Source organism: Hylobates moloch, unplaced genomic scaffold, assembly GCF_009828535.3.
Source record: "Hylobates moloch isolate HMO894 unplaced genomic scaffold, HMol_V3 SCAFFOLD_8, whole genome shotgun sequence".
Classification (NCBI taxonomy): Eukaryota; Metazoa; Chordata; class Mammalia; order Primates; family Hylobatidae; genus Hylobates; species Hylobates moloch.
Window position 1 is genome coordinate 34,176,746 of NW_026652283.1, and position 19,834 is coordinate 34,196,579.

Consider the following 19,834-nt stretch of genomic DNA (forward strand, 5'->3'; position numbering starts at 1 on the left):
CCATCGCGCCCGGCCCTGATTTTTAAAATATACAAAAAAAGGGCCGGGTGTGGCAAACAAAGAGCATCTGAGTCATAATAATGTAAATCTATCACCTGACTGACCTGCTGCCACACCTCATGATCTCATCTGATCCCCACATGCCTCTTTGGGATACTGTGTGCAGCCATAGCGTCGGTGAACTTTGTATTCCTACCCTCCCCATTTTTGTTATTTTATTTTATTTCTTTTATTCATTTGAGACAGAGTCTCACTCTGTCATCCAGGCTGGAATGCAGTGGCCTGATCTCGGCTCACTGCAACCTCCACCTCCCGGTTTCAAGCGATTCTCTGGCCTCAGCCTCCTTAGTAGCTGGTATCTACAGGCACACACCACCACGCCCAGCTAATTTTTGCATTTTTAGTAAAGGCGGGATTTCACCATGCTGGCCAGGCTGGTCTCAAACTCCTGACCTCAGGTGATCTGCCCACCTCAGCCTCCCAAAGTGTTAGGATTACAGGCGTGAGTCACCGCGCCCGGACTTCTCCCCATTTTATAGCAAGGGAAATGGAGGCCCAGAACGGTTAAGTAAACCCACCCAGGGCTAGCTGAGAATTAGCAACAGAGAACTGGGAGTAGGATTTGTTCCCTGGCCCTTTGCTGTTTCTATTATAGAGCCACCCAGTCTTAGATTTTCTGTTACCTTATAATTAATGACTCAAATGCAGTTTCTGAGTGAGAAACACAAGTCCCAAACACTCTTTAGAGAGGCATAAAGATGTATCTTGCTGTTTTCTTTTGTTTGAGACAAGGCCTGGCTCTATTGACCAGGCTGGAGTGTGGTGGCATGATCTTGGCTCACTGCAACATCTGTCTCCTGGGCTCAAGCCATCATCCCACCTCAGCCTTCTGAGTAGCTGGAACTACAGGAGCGCGCCCCCACACCCGGGTAATTTTTCCATTTTTTGTAGAGACGGGGTTTTGCCATGTTGCCCAGGCTGGTCTCGAACTCGTGAGCTCAAGTGATCCACCCGCTTTGGCCTTCCAAAGTGTTGGGATTACAGGCGTGAGTCACTGTGCCCAGCCTCTTGTTGACTGTAGGACCACAAGTAGGTGGCTAACTTAGAGCACATCGGAAGCACTCATTAAATATCGACATTATTGTAGTTATTTTAATAGCCCAGCATTGCACTTTTAGGTCTTTCAGCTTTCAGTGATGATCAGTTGATAACTGATGATCTGGTGGAGTGGTTCTCAATGGGAGAGTTGGGGGCAATTTTACACTCCCTTACACCCCACTAATCTTCCCCCCAACCAAATGGTAAAGCTATTGCACAGTAGTTGGCAATGTCTAGAGACAATTTTGGTTGTCACAGCCTGGGGGGAAGGTGCTACTGGCATTTAGTGGGTAGGAGGTAAGGATGCTGCTTAATTTTTTTTTTTTTTTTTTTTTTGAGACAAGAGTTTCGCTCTAGTTGCCCAGGCACAGAACAGCTTCCTTCAAAAAAGAATTACCTGGCCTAAAATGTCATTAGCTACCAGGCTGAGAAACCTGCCCTCCTAGGCCAGGCGCTGTGGCTCACGCCTGTAATCTCAGTATATTGGGAGGCCAAGGCGGGCGGATCCTGAGGTCAGGAGTTCGAGACCACCTTGACCAACATGGAGAAACCCAGTCTCTACTAAAAATACAAAATTAGCTGGGCATGGTGGCGCATGTTTGTAATCCCAGCTACTCGGGAGGCTGAGGCAGGAGAACCGCTTGAACCCAGAAGCAGAGATTGCAGTGAGCCGAGATCACACCATTGCACTCCAGCCTGGGCAACTAGAGCGAAATTCTTGTCTCAAAAAAAAAGAAAAGAAACCTGCCCTCTTATCATAGGATAATCCCATTCCCTCCTGTCTAAAGAGACGCCTACTTAGTCATCCTGGGTGACTGCATCAGGGAGGTAGGTTTTGGAGTCAGAAAGGCTGGGTTCTGTCACTTTGTTACAGTGCCTCTGGTGCAAAGAAGGCATTCAGAAAATCCTGTACAATTGAAAAATTGAATTTAATTACTTTGTGTAACTTTGAGTAATTCACAGAAGTCTGAACTTCTTTATCCTGTCCTGTAAAATGGAGGTAAAAAGCCCTTGGCCGAGAGCTGTTTTGAGGAAAAACTAAAATAACATTGGTAAACTGTCGCACAGTGCTTGGCACACAGCAGCCCCTCGACAAACAAACATTAGCTTTCTTTCCCTTTCTGGTCAGTTTCTTCCTCTCCAAACCCGCGTGTTGCTTTTCTTTTTAATTTAATTATTTTTCTGTAGCCCTCCTTTGCGGTCACAAACTCGCTTTCTAACCCAGGTTCAGCGCTTTTATTGGCTGAGTGACCTTGTGCAAGTCACTTTTCCCCTGTAGGCCTCGGTTTATTCTCCGTAAAATCAGAAAGTTGGCCCCCGATCTCCAAGCACGCTTTTCACGACGAAGTGGGACTGTTAAGTTTACAGAGCTGCTTTCCTCCCCCGGGACTGATGGTACGGTCCCCGGGCGACTCCCCACCCATCTGTCGCAGACCTTGGTACAGGCCCAGGGGGCCCTCCGCGGCCTCTCCGGGCTGCCCTTGCCCCCTGCCGAGTTCCGGGCCCGTGTCTGCGCAAGCTGATTGGCTGGAGCGGTGCCCGGGCTGCGCGGCTATAGGTGAGCCCAGGAGGGGACGGGCGGGGCGGGCCGGAGGCCCGCCCCCTCCCCCCTGGGTCGGACGCCGAGCGGAGCCGCGGGCGGGAGGGCGGACGGACCGACTGACGGTAGGGACGGGAGGCGAGCAAGATGGCGCAGACGCAGGGCACCCGGAGGAAAGTCTGTTACTACTACGACGGTGAGCACCGTCCTCGCGGCGGGGGCGGGGGCGGGGCCGGGCCGGGCCGGACCGGGGACCTGGAGGCTGAGGCTGGAGCGCCGATGGGAGGCTGCGGGAGGCGGAGGCGCTGGGGAGAGGCTCGGAGCGGAGGCTGCGAGGGGGAAGTCGAGGCTGAGGGAGGAGGCTGCGAGGAAAGGAGATCGAGGCTGAGACCAAGAGAGGATCGCGTGGGGGAAGCGTGAGGTAATCTTGGTGGGAAGATTCTGAGGAAGTCTGATGTGGAGAGTTTGAGTGGGACTCCTAGAGGGGAGGGTGCCTCGGAGCGGGGAGGCTGAATCTGATGGAGACGGCTGCAAGGATACATTTTCTTGCCGAGAACCCAAAGCTTTTCCCTGCCCCGTCCCTTTCTCATCTTTTCTGGGGGAAGAGTCCTGCACGACTGGTCGCCCGCCTCCCCTCCCCCAGCCTCTGAGCGGGGCCTGCGGTTGCTACTGCGACGTGGGGCGCCAGGGGTTGCAAGGAGAAGGATGCAACCTGTTAAAACAGACTTCTCACTTAATCTCTCAAGCAGGTTACTGTGTTCGAGGAAGTGTTGAGGGGCTGGGGCCGTGGGGTTGATCGGGTCACCCTTCCCAGTGACCGAAGTTCTCTCCGTGTGAGAGCTCAGAGTGTTAGGGGAGCACAGAGAAGAGGCACCAAACTCCACCTGAGGAGTCAGAGAAGGAGGGGACATCTTAGTTAGGACCTGAAGAACAGGAGTTCTTAGCCAGGCACAGGGAAGGCAAAAATAACAGCAAGTTTCAGAGGCAAGAGAGAGGACAGGACCTTTGAAAAACAGGCATTTGGCCAGGCGCGGTGGCTCACGCCTGTAATCCCAGCACTTCGGGAGGCCGAGGCTGGTGGATCACCTGAGGTCAGGAGTTCGAGACCAGCCTGGCCAACATGGTGAAACCCCGTCTCTACTAAAAATACAAAATTAGCCGTGCATGGTGGCTCATGCCTGTAATCCCAGCTACTCTGGAGCCTAAGGCAGGAGAATCCCTTAGAACCCAAGAGGCAGAGGTTGCAGTGGGCTGAGATCGTGCCACTGCACTCCAGCTTGGACAACAGAGCAAGGCTCTGTCTAAAAAAAAAAAAAAAAAAAAAAAATGTAAATAGGGACTGGACCATGAAGGGCTGGGCATGCTGTCCCAAGGAAGTTGGACTTTATCGAGGGTACTTGTGAATGATTCAAGTTTTATGCAGGTTAGTGACATCATCAGGTTTATACCTTAGAAATTAAAGTCATGGGGGCCAGGTGCAGTGGCTCACGCCTCTAATCCCAGTACTTTGGGAGGCCAAGGCAGGCAGATCACTCCAGGCCAGGAGTTCAAGACCAGCCTGGCCAACACGGTGAAACCCCATCTCTACTAAAAATACAAAATCTAGGCTGGGCGCGGTGGGTCATGCCTGTAATCCCAGCACTTTGGGAGGCTGAGGCGGGCAGATCATGAGGTCAGGAGTTCAAGACCAGCCTGACCAACATGGTGAAACCCCATCCCTACTAAAAATACAAAAATTACTCGGGCGTGGTGGTGCACACCTGTAATCCCAGCTACTCAGGAGGCTGAGGCAGGAGAGTCGCTTGAACCCAGGAGGCAGAGGTTGCAGTGAGCCAAGATCGTGCCATTGCACTCCAGCCTGGGCAACAGGGTGAGACTCCATCTCAAAAAAAAAAAAAAAAAAAAAAATTAACGAGGTGTGGTGGCACACGCCTGTAGTCCCAGCTACTCAGGAGGCTGAGGCACTAGAATTGTTTGAACCTGGGAGGCAGAGGTTGCAGTGGGCTGAGATCTCACCACTGCACTCCGTCCTGGGCAACAGAGCGAGACTTCGTCTCAAAAAAAAAAACAAAAAAATAAATTCAGATTGTAGGGGTAAGGAAGAAGGCATGGATCCCAAGTTCCTGGTGTGGGCAATATTTTTTTTTTTTTTGAGACGATGTCTAGCTCTGTCACCCAGGCTGGAGTGCAGTGGCGTGATCTCGGCTCACTGCAACTGCAACCTCCACCTCCCAGATTCAAGGGATTCTTCTGCCTCAGCCTCCTGAGTAGCTGGGATTACAGGCGTGCGCCACCATGCCTGGCTAATTTTTGTATTTTTATTAGAGATGGGGTTTCACGATGTTGGCCAGGCTGGTCTCAAACTGACCTCCAGTGATCCATCTGCCTCAGCCTCCCGAAGTGCTGGGATTATAGGCATGAGCCACACTTCCTGGCCTCTGGTGTGGGCAATTTGATGGTGACTGTTTGGAGGTTTGGAGAATGCCATGTCAGTTGATGATAACTTTTTTTTTTGAGACGGATTCTCGCTCTGTCGCCCAGGCTGGAGTGCAGTGGCGCAATCTCAGCTCACTGCTGCAAGCTCCACCTCCCAGGTCCACGCCATTCTCCTGCCTCAGCCTCTCGAGTAGCTGGGACTACATGCACCCGCCACCACGCCCGGCTAATTTTTTGTATTTTTAGTAGAGACAGGGTTTCACCGTGTTAGCCAGGATGGTCTGGATCTCCTGACCTCATGATCCACCCGCCTTGGCCTCCCAAAGTGCTGGGATTACAGGCGTGAGCCACTGCACCCGGCCCCAACTTTTTTTTTTTTTTTAAACTTCTGGAGACGGGGTCTCAATATGTTGCCCAGGCTTGTCTTGAACTCCTGGGCCTGGCCTCAAGCAATCCTGCCACCTCGGCCTCCCAAAGTGTAGGGATTACAGGCCTAAGCCACTGTTTTTTTGTTGTTGTTTGTTTGTTTAGAAATAACTATTGATAACTGTTAAGATGTTTAGGGGACATCCAAGTAGAGGCATCCAGTAGGCAGTTTAGAAGATAGAATTTTTTTGGTAGTCGTCAGTATCTTAGTCTGCTATAACAGAACAGTGTTTAGAAAGAACAGAAATTGCTAAATGTGGTGGCTCACGCCTATAATCCCAGTACTTTGGTAGGCTGGGGCGGACGGTTCTCTTGAGCCCAGGAATTTGAGACCAGCCTGGGCAACATAGGGAGACTCTGTCTCTACAAAAAGTAAAAAAATTAGCTGGGCATGATGGCATGTGCCTGTAGAGAGGCTGAAGTGGGAGGATCACTTGATCCTGGGAGGTCGACTCTGCAGTGAGCCATGAGCGCACCACTGCACTCCAGCCTGGGAGACAGAGTGAGACCTTGTGTCAAAAAAAAAAGAACATAAATGTATTTCTCATAGTTCTGGAGGCTGAGAAGTCCAAGGCTAGAAAGTCCAAGATCAGGGTGCCAGCATTTGGTGTCTGGTGAGGGTCTGGTCTCCACTTCCAATATGGTGCTTTGAATTCAGTTTCTTCATATGACAGAAGGTGGAAAGGCAAAAAAGGATAAACTCTGTTTTTTTACAAGGCGATTAATGTATTAGTGAGGATGGTAGAGTCCTTGAGACCTAAACACCTCCCAAAAGGCTCCACTTCCAAACACTGTTGGCATCGGGGATTATGTTTCCAACACATGAATTTTGGGGGACACATTCAGACCACAGCAATCAGCATATGGATAATTATTTTATTTATTTGTTTATTTGTTTGTTTGTTGTAGAGATGTTGTTTTGCCATGTTGTCCAGGCTGGCCTTCAGCTCCTGGGCTCAGCCTCCCAAAGTGCTGGGATTATAGGCGTGAGCCACTATTCCTGGCTGCTAGCAATTTTAATTATAGTAAATTTAGTCATAAAGGATGCAGTCACCCAAGAAGTTATATAGAATTCCAGGGTGGAATTCTAAGGAAGTGGATTGAGGAAAAATTTAGTGCCCCTCATGCTGTGTACTCCCTCGTGATAGTATTTGTCACTGTGTAGAGGAATTGCCTGTTTACTTGGTCATATTTCTTGTAGACAGGAGGCTCTTTAGGGAAAGGGGCCGTGCCTTGTCTACCTCTGTATCCCCAGCACCAAAAACAATGCCTAGCTCATGGTAGGTTCTCAATAAATATTTGTTGATTAAATGTATAATGATATAGAGTGAGGGGCCAGAGAGGTAAGTGAACCAGAAAGTACTGGGTTGCAGAAGCTAAAGAAGGGAGGGATTGGGCAAGTGTTGGCAGCAATTGGGGCAGAAGCTAGACTGTGGTAGATTGCAGTACATGGATGGCTAGCTGAAGAGGAGACATCAGGTTGAACCCTTTTTTTGGAGACAGGGTCTCACTCTGTCACTCAGGCTGGAGTGTAGTGGCACAATCCTGGCTCACTACCACCTCTGCCTCCCAGGCTCAAGCAGTCCTCCCACCTCAGCCTTCCAAGTAGCTGGAACCACAGCTGTGCGCCCTTTTTGTATTTTTTGTTTAGAAGACAAACGGTTGTCTTTTGTTTAGAGACAGGATTTCGCCATGTTGCCCAGGCTGGTCTCAAACTCCTGAGCTCAAGTGATCTACCCTCCTCGGCCTCCCAAAGTGCTGGGTTTACAGGCATGAGCCACCATGCCCAGCTGGTTGAACCCTTTTAAAGGGAAGTTTGTGTGAGGTAGGGAGAGAAGATTATTGATAAGGGAGATGTAGTGGCTAAAAGTTGAGCATATTGAAATAATTCTTATGGAAAACAGCCAGAAGAGAGGGAGAGGGTGAAGATACAGGAAAGGGGCTAGTAGTGATGGAGCTTCCTGAGGAGACCAGGGGGATGGAAACTGGAGCCCAGCTAGAGACGCTGACCTTCAACAAATTCCTCTGTGACTTGAGGGTAAATGGCAAGGAAAAGTTCAAATGGAGGTAAGTTTGAAGAGGAGAAGATAAGGAGAAAGTTGAGGGAGTTCTCAAGATGAGGAAAGAGAATATTCCTTTTCCTGAGGGTGGGGAAGGGCAGTTGGTAGAGTAGGAATCTTGAAGAGAGGAGATTTAAATAGCTGTTGCGAAAGTGGGGGGCTAGGGAAAGAAATTTGGAAGGATTGCTGGCATTGATGAGAATCATTTTGAGGCTGGAACCTGTGATTTTTGTAGTCATATCATTTTGTACAGTTTTATGGTAACATTTTATGATAACATTCTTGTTTAAAAGAAGAAAAAAAATGGACCCAGCATGGTGGCTCACGCCTGTAATCCCAGTAGTTTGGGAGGCCAAGGCGGAAGGATCGCTTGAGGCCGGATGTTCAAGACCAGCCTGGGCAACAAAGTGAGACCCCCCCCAGCTCTACAAAACAACACACACAAAAAAGCTGGGTGTGGTGGCACGTGCCTGTAATCGCAGCTACTTGGGAGGTTGAGGTGGGAGACTGAGGCAGGTGGATGGTTTGAGCCCAGGTGGAGCCTGCAGTTACCCATAATGGCGCCACTGCACTCAGCCTGAGTGACAAAGCAGGACCCTGCCTCAAAAAAGAAAAGAAAAGACCTCAGCTTTAGATAAATGCAAAACTTTTTTTTTTTTTTTTTTTTTGAGACGTATCTTTGTCGCCAGGTGAGTCTCCTGCCTCAGCCTCCCGAGTAACTGGGACTACAGGCACCTACCACCATGCCTGGCCAATTTTTTGTATTTTTAGTAGAGACGGGGTTTCACCATGTTAGCCAGGATGGTCTCCATCTCCTGACCTTTTGATTCGCCTGCCTTGGCCTCCCAAAGTGCTGGGATTACAGGCGTGAGCCACCGGGCCCGGCCTTTTTCTTTTTTTTGAGACTGAGTTTTGCTCTTGTTGCCCAGGCTGGAGCGCAGTGGTGCAATCTCAACTCACTGCAACCTCCGCCTCCCGGGTTCCAGCGATTCTCCTGCCTCAGCCTTCCTGAGTAGCTAGGATTACAGGCATGTGCCAGCACACCTGGCTAATTTTGTATTTTTAGTAGATACTGGGTTTCTCCATGTTGGTCAGGCTGGTCTTGAACTCTAGACCTCAGATGATCCGCCCACCTTGGCCTCCCAAAGTGTTGGGATTACAGGCGTGAGCCACCACGCCCAGCCGGGAATAGACTTCTTACTTGAGAAACTGAGTTTTGCAGTGAGGTCATTACTCTGGGATTCAGATTTGGCTCTGCCATTGAGAAGCTTTGCAATATCAGGCAAGTCACCTTACTTTTCAGATTACTCTCCTATCAAATCAAAATGATAGGAGTTCCTATTATGAGAACAATGATGGGAAAGCTCTTTAAGAGTTTAAAGTGTGCCTGGAGCCATGGCTCACGTCTGTAATCCCAGCACTTTGAGAGGCCGAGGTGGGCGGATCACTTGAGGTCAGGAGTTCGAGACAAGCCTGGCCAACATGGTGAAACCCTGACTCTCCTAAAAATACAAAACTTAGCCAGACGTGGTGGCACATGTCTGTAATCCTAGCTACTCAGGAGGCTGAGGCAGGAGAATTGTTTGAACCTGGGAGGCAGAGGTTGCAGTGAGCCTGAGATTGCACCACTGCACTCCAGCCTGGGTGACAGAGTGAGACTCTGTCTCCAAAAATAAAAATAAAAATTAAGTAGTACCTAAATAAAAAGGACAATTTATTTTAAAGTCTCTCAGCAACCTGATTAAGATATAGAGATATATCTTTATTTTAATTATAGTAAATTTAGTCATAAAGGATGCAGTCACCCAAGAAGTTATATAGAAGAGGATCCAGGGTGGAATTCTAAGGAAGTGGACAGGGCCCTTCAATGCTGTGTGCTCCCCTGTCATAGCATTTGTCAATGTGTATAGGGATACACACAGCACGGGTTGGCAAACTAATTAAAAACTGTTAAGAAAAGGATGGTTGGCCTGCACTGTTGGAGGCTCACATCTGTAATCCCAGAACTTTAGAAGGCTGATCAGGAGTTTGAAACCAGCCTGGGCAACAAAGCAAGATGCCATCTCTACAAACAAACAAACGAAAACATCAAACAAACAAAAAAACCTAAAAAGAAAAGGATGGTGTCTCAGAGCCCCACCCTCACGACCCTCATTACCCTCACCTCAGATACTCCCTTAACCTTCTGGATAAGGTATCTTAGTACCCCAGGTCTGAGCCTTGGCTGGATCCAGGCTTGATAGGCAAGGGAGTTGCTAGGGATCAAGGCTCATGCCTTTTTTTCACTGGGTGCCTAGAGCTCTGCCTCATCCTAATAAACCTCTAAGGAGCGATCTTTGGGTGTGTAGTTCACTTGATTTTGCAACATTGTTCAAGGAACTTTCTACCAGGTAGATTTATAGAGCCCTGTAGATTAAGTGCAAACTGAAGTAGGTACCTGAGAAACCCAATGTAGGGCCGGGCGCGGTGGCTCACGCTCGTAATCCCAGCACTTTGGGAGGCTGAGGTGGGCAGATCATGAGGTCAGGAGATCGAGACCATCCTGGCTAACACGGTGAAACCCCGTCTCTACTAAAAGTACAAAAAAATTAGCTGGGCGTGGTGGCAGGCGCCTGTAGTCCCAGCTACTCGGGAGGCTGAGACAGGAGAATGGCGTGAACCCAGGAGGCGGAGCTTGCGGTGAGCCGAGATTGCGCCACTGCACTCCAGCCTCGGCGACAGTGCAAGACTCTGTCTCAAAAAAAAAAAAAAAAAGAAAGAAAAACCCAATGTAGCTTTTAGCATACTGGATTTGGAGTCAGAAGAGTGGACTCCAGATCATTAGCTGTGTGATCTTGAGCAGGGACTTAACTTCTCTGAGTCTCAATTCAATTCATTGAATCTTTATTGAGCCTCTGATATACAAGGCATATTAATCCTTGCCTTCAAGGGGTACCCAGTCTTGTGGATATAGTCATGTAAATAATTCAGATATAAAACAATCCTAGCACTTTGGGAGGCTGAGGTGGGTAGATCACTTGAGGTGAGGAGTTCCAGACCAGCCGGGCCAACATGGTGAAAGCCCACCTCTACTAAAATGCAAAAATTAGCTGGGTTTGGTGGCACGCACCTGTAATCCCAGCAACTTAGGAGGCTGAGGCAGGAGAATTGCTTGAACCTGGGAGGCGGAGGTTGCAGTGAGCCGCCGAGATAGCACCATTGCATTCCAGCCTAGGCGACAGAGTGAGACTCCGTCTCAAGAAATAAAAAAATTAAAAGAAAAGAAAACTAATGAAGTGCTGTATACAAATTGCATGTAGAGGAAAAGACCATTTATTTTGATCAAGAAAGGGTTTGGAGCTTGAGGTGGGCTTTGTAGTATGAGCATCATCAGAGAAAGGAGGACATTTTAGGTCAAAGGAACAGTCTGCACAAAGGATACTGTGGTGTGAAGGTGAAGGTCATGTTCAGGATACTGATCACAATCTGGTGTGTCTGGAGCACGGCTTGGCAAACTTTTTCTGTATCGGGCCAGATAGTAAATATTCTAGGCTTCATTTTGCCATATGCGTGGTGTCTGTGGCAACTAAACTGCTCAGCTCTGCCACTGTAGTGTGAAAACAGCCATAGAGGAACTGTAAACGAGTGGGCATGGCTGTGTTCCAATAAAATTTTATTTACCAAAACCGGCAGCTCACTCCTGTAATCCCAGCACTTTGGGAGGCCGAGGTGGGTGGATCAACTGAAGTTAGGAGTTTGAGACCAGCCTGGCCAACAAGGTGAAACCCCTTCTCTACTAAAAATACAAAAATTAGCCAGGCATGGTGGCACATGCCTGTAATCCCAGCTACTTGGGAGGCTGAGGCAGGAGAATTGTTTGAACCCAGGAAGCGAAGGTTGCAGTGAGCTGAGATTGCACCACTGCACTCCAGCTTGGGCAACAGATCGAGATTCGTCTCAAAAAAACAGAAAGTCCTTGAATGCTAGTCTTCTGAAGTTGTTATTATTAAATTTTGAGACCCAGGCTGGTCTCGAACTCCTGGGCTCAAGTGATTTTCCTGCCTCAGCCTCCAGAGTAGCTGGGATTACAGGCTCATGCCACCATGCCTACCTCTATTAAAGTTATTCTTTACTCTTTATCCTGTAGGGGATGGGGAGCCATAAGGATTTTTTGAGCAAAGGAGTGATGTTATCAGAATTGTGGATTCTGGTGACAGTGTGGCAGGTAGTGTGAATTGAAGGTAGAGGGACCAATTAGAAGGCTAGTGTTATAGATTAAGCACATGATAAGTTTTAGTTTTCTTATATGTAAGGTGAGAATAATAATACCCCCTGTCCTACCCATGTTACTGTGAGTATCCAGTAAGAGAACGAAGTGAATGTACTTTGACACCATAAGTGTTACAATATGTAAGAGGTGAACTGTGGCTTCTAATAATTCTGAGTAGCGATGGTTATTTTTTCTGTTGTGGGAGGGAATTCCTTGGAGGTATAGTGAGGTGAATCACTTCCCTGGCTGTTGTTCCCCAGTAGCTTTGGAATGAACCCCTCTTGCTATGTACTGCCTGTGGGTTCCAGAAGAAAATGAGCTAGACTGAACCTTAAATGTTGACCTCACCAGGGTCCCTGCTTTTTTTTTTTTTTTTTTCTTTTGGAGTTACCCTTCAAAAGGTGGGAGAGAATCTTGGAAACTAGAAATGAGCCAGAAAGAATTTGATTGGGAGTTCGCTGTAAAAACTCCTGGCTTCTCCTGGAAGTGTGTGTCTAACGGTGTTAGTGAAGCTACCACTCTCTCTTCCTCAGGGGATGTTGGAAATTACTATTATGGACAAGGCCACCCAATGAAGCCTCACCGAATCCGCATGACTCATAATTTGCTGCTCAACTATGGTCTCTACCGAAAGATGGAAATCTATGTGAGTTACCAGAAGTGCTACCGCTCCCTAACCTCATCTGCTGTGTTTCCCCATATGCCATTCATTGTCTCATTTTCTCCACCACTCATTCACTCATTCATCAAATGCATGTTGACTGCTGTTATAAGGCAGGTACTGTAAATGATAAGGATTTTTGGCTGGGCATGGTGGCTCACGCCTGTAGTCACAGCACTTCAGGAGGTGGAGGCAAGAGGATCACTTGAGCCTAGGAGTTCTAGGCCAGCCTGGGCAACATAGGGAGACCCTGTCTCTACAACAAAATGTAAAAATTAGCTGGCCATGGTGGTGTGTGCCTGTGGTCCCAGATACTTGGGAGGCTAAGGTGGGAAGACTGCTTGAGCTAGGAGGTCGAGGCTGTAGTGAGCTATGATTGTGCCACTGCATTCAGCCTGGGGGACAGAGCAAGACTCTGTCTTAAAAAAACAAAGCCAGGTGCAGTGGCTCATGCCTGTCATCCTAGCACTTTGGGAGGCTGAGATGGGCAGATTGCTTGAGCCCAGGAGTTCGAGACCATCCTGGTCAACATGGCAAGACCTCATCTCTACAAAAAATTAGCCAGGCATGGTGGCACATGCCTGTAGTCCCGGCTACTTAGGAGCCTAAGGTAGGAGGATCATTTTGAGTCTGGGAAGCAGAGGTTACAGTGAGCCATGATTGCACCACTGTGCTCCAGCCTGAGCGACAGAGTGAGGCCCTGTCTCAAAAAACAAAACAAAACCAAAAAACCAAAAATTTAATGCCTAAATAAGAGTGATTGGGACCATGTTGAAGTAGATTCCAAATCTCTAGTTATTAGAGAGTATAGACGGTCTAACCTGTAGATTCAGCTACAGGTGATTTTTCACTGATCTTTGAGTTTTTAAAGAGAAGCTAGAAATCCAGATTATTGTGTAAAATCTCCTAGGTTTAAAATGTTATCCCAAGAAACCTTGTCTGTACAAAAAATACGAAAAAAATTAGCTGGTATCCTGGCCTGCACCTGTAGTCCCAGCTATCTGGGAGGCTGAGGGTGGGAGGATCACTTGAGCCTGGGAGGTCAAGGCTGCGGTGAGCCGTGATTGCACCACTGCACTCCAGCCTAGGTGACAGAATGAGATTTTGTCTCAAAAAAAAGTTAACCCGGAGTTTTGCTTTTTGGTTTTTATTTTAAGCATGTATACAAACCAAACACATTAGTACATCTGTAGACCAAATAGGTCCAGTGGTTCCCAGTTTTAACCTCTCTGGAGACAGTGAGGAGGAACAAGTGAAGGGTTTTAAATGAAAGAGAGATAGGAACAGGCATGCATTTTAGAAGCAGGGAGGCTAGGTAAGTGGCTGTTACAAGAGTCCAAATGCGAAAAAGAGGGGCTGGAGGTGATGTTGCCTTACTACGTAAGAATCTGTGGTTAAAGTCTGTTTCTACAGTTTGAGTAACCTACCAACAGTGGTATTTTTGTCACCATTCCAGAGACTGAAAGGAGATGAGTGTTCTTTCCTAGATGGCCTTGTCATGTCTCTGGAGCCAGTGGAGGCAACTGGGGAAGCAAGGAAGGAAAGCAGAGGAGTAGACAGACCTTGGGACTACAGAGCTTTTTTAGGTGTGAAGGCAGCTGGGAATGGAAAACAGAAAAGGCAGAAGATATTTTTAGGTACTCTAGGGAGCAGACTCTCTCTGCTCCCTAGAGCTCTGCTCCCTGCAGGCTGGAGTGCAGTGGCGTGATCACAGCTCACTACAGCCTTGAACTCCTGGGCTCAAGTTATCTTCCCACCTCAGCCTCCCAAGTAGCTAGGACTACAGGCAGGCACCACCATGCCTGGCTTTTTTTTTTTCTTTTTTCTTTTTTTTGAGACAGGGTCTCATTCTGTCACCCAGACTAGAGTGCAGTGGTGTAATCTTGGCTCACTGCAACCTCTGCTTTCTGGGCTCAAGTGATTCTCCAGCCTCAGCCTGCCAAGTAGCTGGGATTAAAGGTGTAAGCCACCATGCCTGGCTAATTTTTTGGTAGAAATGGGATTTCACCATTTTGCCCAGGCTGGTCTTGAATTCCTGAGCTCAAAGCAATCCGCCTGCCTTGGCCTTCCAAAGTGCTGGGATTACAGGCGTGAGCCACCATACCCAGCCTCTCTTGGCTAATTCAGAAAATTTTTTTGGTAGAAACAGGGTTTTGCTATTTTGTCCAGGCTGTGTCAAACCCCTGGCCTCAAGAGATCTTCCTACTTTGGTCTCCTAAAGTGCTGAGATTATAAGCATCAGCCACCATGCCTGTATTCTTTTTAAAAAATTATAAAAATGATTTTTATTTTTTACCTGCAGTTCCAAGCACAGTGTGTTTTAGCTTTACATGTTTGATTGTTATATAGATGGAGCCATACAGTATTTATTACGTGACTGACTTTTTTTGCTAAACATGTTCTTGAGACTCACCCATGTTGATACATGTAGCTGTATTTATTTTTACTGTATTTCATTGAAATAAATGTATTCTAGTCTGTTATCTCATTGATGAGCATTTGATTTGCTTCTGGGATTTGACTATTGCAAATACTGCTGCTATGAACTTTCTTGAACATGTCTCTTGATGCATATATGCTAAAGTTTCACTAAAGGATATACTAGGAGTAGAATTGGGTCAGGACATATGCACATATTCACCTGTGTTAGATAAAGCCAAAATGGTTTCCAATTGCCAGCTATGTAGGAGAACTGCAGTTGCTCTGAGTCCTTGCCAACACTTGATTTTGTCAGATTTCAATTTTGTTGCTAATTTAGGTAGACATGAAATGGTATCTTACTATTATTTTAATTTATATTCCCCTATTGAAATTCCCATTCAACCTTTTTGCCCATGTTCCTATTTGGTTGTCTTTTTTTTTTCTGAGACAGTGTCTCACTCTGGCACTCAGGCTGCAGTGCAGTGGTGCGATCTCGGCTCACTGCAACCTCCGCCTCCCAGGCTCAAGCCATCTTTCCACCTCAGCCTCCTGAGTAGCTGGGACCACAGGTGCATGTCACCACACTCGGCTAATTTTTATATTTTTGTAGAGATGGGGTTTTGCCGTGTTAACCATGCTGGTCTCAGACTCCTAGGCTCAAGTGATCTGCCCACCTTGACCTCCCTAAGTGCTGAGATTACAGGCATGAGCAATAGTGCCTGACCCATTTCTTTTATATATTAAATGTCCATTTTTATTCATTCATTGCATATATACTCATCAAGCACCTACTTTGTGCCAGGCAATATGCATGTGTCTGGTTTTGGGCTCTGTGTTGGGTTGACTTGGTCTGTTTATTGACCCATATGCCAATACCACAGTGGCTTAATTACAGTAGCTTTATATTATAGTAAGTCTTGTTATCTGGTAGCACAGTCCTCCCACTTTGTTCTTCTGAAAAAGTGATTTGGCTATTTGCCCTTTCCTTTTTTTTTCTTTTTCTAATTTTTTGTTTGTTTGTTTGTTTGTTTGTTTTTTGAGACAGAGTTTTGCTCTTGTTGCCCAGGCTGGAGTGCAATGGCACGATCTTGGCTCACCACAATCTCTGCCTCTCGAGTAGCTGGGATTATAGGCACGCGCCACCACGGCCAGCTAATTTTGTATTTTTAGTAGAGATGGGGTTTCTCCACGTTGGTCAGGCTGGTCTCGAACTCCCAACCTCAGGTGATCCACCCGCCTTGGCCTCGCAAAGTCCTGGGATTACAGGTGTGAGCCCTGGTGCCTGGCCTCTTTTTCTCTCTTTTAGAGACAGGGTTTTACTCTGTTGCCTGGGCTAGAGTGCAGTGGCACAGTCATAGCTCATTGCAGCCTCAAGCCCCTAGAATCAAGTAATCCTCCCTCCTCGGCCTCCTGAGTAGCACTTCTTTTTAATTTAATTGTGATTTTGATATACATTTCACGTCTATGTAGATCTGATTCTGTTGTTTGTTGTTGTTTCTGTAGGATCCTGGACTGTGTTTCCTGTGTATTTTGTGATTTTTGACTGTGGGATAATGCAGTAGCCCACTCTTATCTGAGGGGGGATACTTTCTAGTACGCCCAGTAGATTCCTGAAACCATGGATAGTACTATACCCTATATATGTTATATTTTTTCTAATTCATACATACCTCTGATAAAGTTTAATTTATAAATTAGGTACAGTAAGAAATTAACAATAATAATAAACTAGGACAATTATAGCAATAAGCTGTTTACAGTTTCATGCATAGAAGATTCATTCCTGGCTGGGCGTGGTGGCTCATGTCTGTAATCCCAGCACTTTGGGAGGCCAAAGCCAGTGGATCATCTGAGGTCAGGAGTTCGAGACCACCTTGATTAACATGGTGAAACCCCGTCTCTACTAAAAATACAAAATTAGCCAGACGTGGTGGTGCATACCTGTAATCCCAGCTACTCAGGAGGCTGAGACAGGAGAATCATTTGAACCTGGGAGGCAGAGGTTGCAGTGAGCTGAGATCTCACCATTGCACTCTAGCCTGGGCAACAAGAGTGAAACTCCTTCCCAAAAATAAAAAAAAAAGAAGATTCATTCCTACTGTAGATCTTAGCTCTTAGCGACTTCAGCACAGCATTTTTTTCTTTCCTTATTATATTGAGAACTTTAAGCTTTTCATGTAAAGGAAGCACAGCACAGCTTCTCTTTGGCATATCAAAATTGCCAACATCACTACTCTTGGACTTTGGGGCCATTATTAAGTAAAATAAGGGCTTCTTGAACACAAACACTGTGATACTTTGATAATTGATCTGATTACTGAGAGGGCTAAGTGATTCACAGGTGGGCAGTATACAGTGTGGATATGCCCGATAAAGGGATGATTCACACCCAGGGGACAGAGCTGGATGTTACAAAATGTCATCACGAATGGCTCACAATTTGAAACTTAGGAATTGTTTATTTCTGGCATTTTTCATGTAATATTTTTGGACAATGATTGTGTGTAACTGGAACTGTAGAAACCAAAACTGAGGATAAGAGGGCACTGCTGTATTCTTTGGAACTTTGAGTCCTGGGATGAAGATGGGTTGTTAGAAGGTGACTTGCTTTTATTTTGTAAAAGAGGTGGCATTTGAGATGGGCCCTTTCCTTAAGAGATTTGGGATAAGGGATGCATTTCAAATAATAGGAAGAACATAAGCACAGACACTGTTGAAAAGCTCTATAGCTCTCTCGATCTTAAGGAAGAGTTGTTTGGAGTATAATATTTGTGAAAGAGCGCAGGGGCAATTAAATTGGGAAAGGAACCCTGTGAAGTTTCTTGATTGCTATATCAAAGAGCTTAGAATCTTTACTTTGGGCCGGGTGCAGTGGCTCACGCCTGTAATCCCAGCACTTTGGGAGGCCAAGGCGGGTGGATCACCTGAGGTCAGGAGTTCGAGACCAGCTTGACCAACATGGAGAAATCCCATCTCTACTAAAAATACAAAATTAGCTAGGCATGGTGGCACATGCCTATAATCCCAGCTACTAGGGAGGCTGAGGCAGAAGAATCGCTTGAACCTGGGAGGTGCAGAGGTTGCAGTGAACCGAGATCGTGCCATTGCACTCCAGCCTGGGCAACAAGAGTGAAACTCCATCTCAAAAAAAAAAAAAAAAAAGAATCTTTACTTCGTCAACAGGGTGTCATCGAATGAGAGCAGTACATTAATATTTTAAGATTTTTGTGATACCAGTATGGAAGATAGAAGATGATAAGGCTGGATAGAAATAGGACCAATTAGGAGGCCAAAAATACTCCAAGTGAGATTTAATTTGTGATGGGTTTTGTTTTGTTTTATTTTTTTCAATTTTTACTTATTTATTTTTTTGAGACGGAGTCTTGCTCTGTCACCCAGGCTGGAGTGCAGTGGCGCAATCTCAGCTCACTGCAAGCGCCGCCTCTTGGGTTCATGCCATTCTCCTGCCTCAGCCTCCCGAGTAGCTGGGACTACAGGCACCCGCCACCACGCTTGCCTCCCGAGTAGCTGGGACTACAGGCACCTGCCACCACGCCTGGCTAATTTTTTGTATTTTTAGTAGAGACAGGGTTTCACCGTGTTAGTCAGGATGGTCTCGATCTCCTGACCTCGTGATCTGCCTGCCTCAGCCTCCCAAAGTGCTGGGATTACAGGCGTGAGCCACTGCGCCCAGCCTGTTTCATTTTTTTAGATAGGGTGTTGCTTTGTCATCCAGGCTGGAGTGCAGTGATGTGATCACAGCTCACTGCAGCCTCACCCTCCTGGGCTCAAGTGATCCTCCCACCTCAGCCTCCTGAGGAGTAGCTGGGACTACACTGTGTACTACTATACCTGGCTAATTTTTGTATTTTTTGTAGAGATGGGGTTTCACCTTGTTGCGCAAGCTGGTCTCAAAGTGCTGGGCTTAAGCAGTCTGCCCCGCTTGGCCTCCCAAAGTGTTAGGATTATAGGCATGAGCCACCATGCCCAGCCAAGAGTTAATTTGTTAGGTCAACAGTTATTCATTGAGCAGCTGCTATATGTCAGGCACCATGCTTGTTGCTTCAAATAAAGGTAGAACCTGCTCCTGGCCTCCCAGAGTAGACCAAGCAAACATGCAATTTCTATGCAGTTTGGTGAGTATAATGATAAGGGAAGTACAGGCTTCTCAGGGTAGCATTTCAGAGAGTTACTTAACTGAGATTCTGAGAGGTCAAGGACAGCTTTTTGGGGGAATTGGCTTTTCTTCTCTTTCTCTCTCTCTCTTTTTTAAGAGACAGCCTTGGCCAGGTGCGGTGGCTCACACCTGCAATCCCAGCACTTTGGGAGGCCAAGGCAGGTGGATCACCTGAGGTCAGGAGTTCAAGATGAACCTGGCCAACATGGTGAAACCCTGTCTCTACTAAAAATACAAAAATTAGCTGGGCATGGTGGTGGATGCCTGTAATCCCAGCTACTCGGGAGTCTGAGGCAGGAAAATCGCTTGAACCTGGGTGGCGGAGATTGCAGTGAGCTGAGGTCGCGCCACTATACTCCAGCCTGGGCAACAGAGCGACTCTCAAAAAAAAAAAGCCTTGTTCTGTTGCCCAGGGTGGAATGCAGTGGCTATTCCTAGGTGAGATTATAATGCACTATAGCCTCAAACTCCTGTCTGTGCTCAAGTGATTCTCCTGCCTCAGCCTCCCAAGTAGTTGAGACTACAAGTGTGTGCCTGGGTTGACTTTTCATTTGCAACCTAAAGGTTGAGTAGAGGGTGTGAAGAGAACAGTGTTGTAGGTCATAGCATGTATAAAGGCCTAAATGTGAGAGAGATGGCCCTTGGGGAAGTGCAAGCAAAATGGTGCTTGGCAGATTGGCACAGTGAATGAGATCAATTCAATCTCTCAAACGTGTTTTATTTAACTCAAAGTATTTTAAGGGCTTTAGGTTAGTGGCCAACCTTT

At 46.9% G+C, this 19,834-nt stretch overlaps 1 protein-coding gene across 3 annotated transcripts in view; it reads left to right on the forward strand.

The window, feature by feature from the left end:
- Positions 1 to 2,680: 2,680 nt before the first annotated feature.
- Positions 2,681 to 19,834, forward strand: part of HDAC1 (histone deacetylase 1) — a 41,991-nt gene continuing 24,837 nt past the window's right edge. Inside the window, exons 1-2 of one of the 3 annotated variants that reach the window (XM_032160082.2) lie at positions 2,681 to 2,834; positions 12,343 to 12,455. In XM_032160082.2, coding sequence (XP_032015973.1) covers positions 2,786 to 2,834; positions 12,343 to 12,455 — 162 coding nt within the window. In that variant the 5' untranslated portion in view covers positions 2,681 to 2,785. Of the gene's footprint in view, positions 2,835 to 2,952; positions 3,060 to 12,342; positions 12,456 to 19,834 lie in introns of those variants that run through there. The other 2 variants (XM_058442989.1, XM_058442990.1) reach the window with 2 other exon arrangements.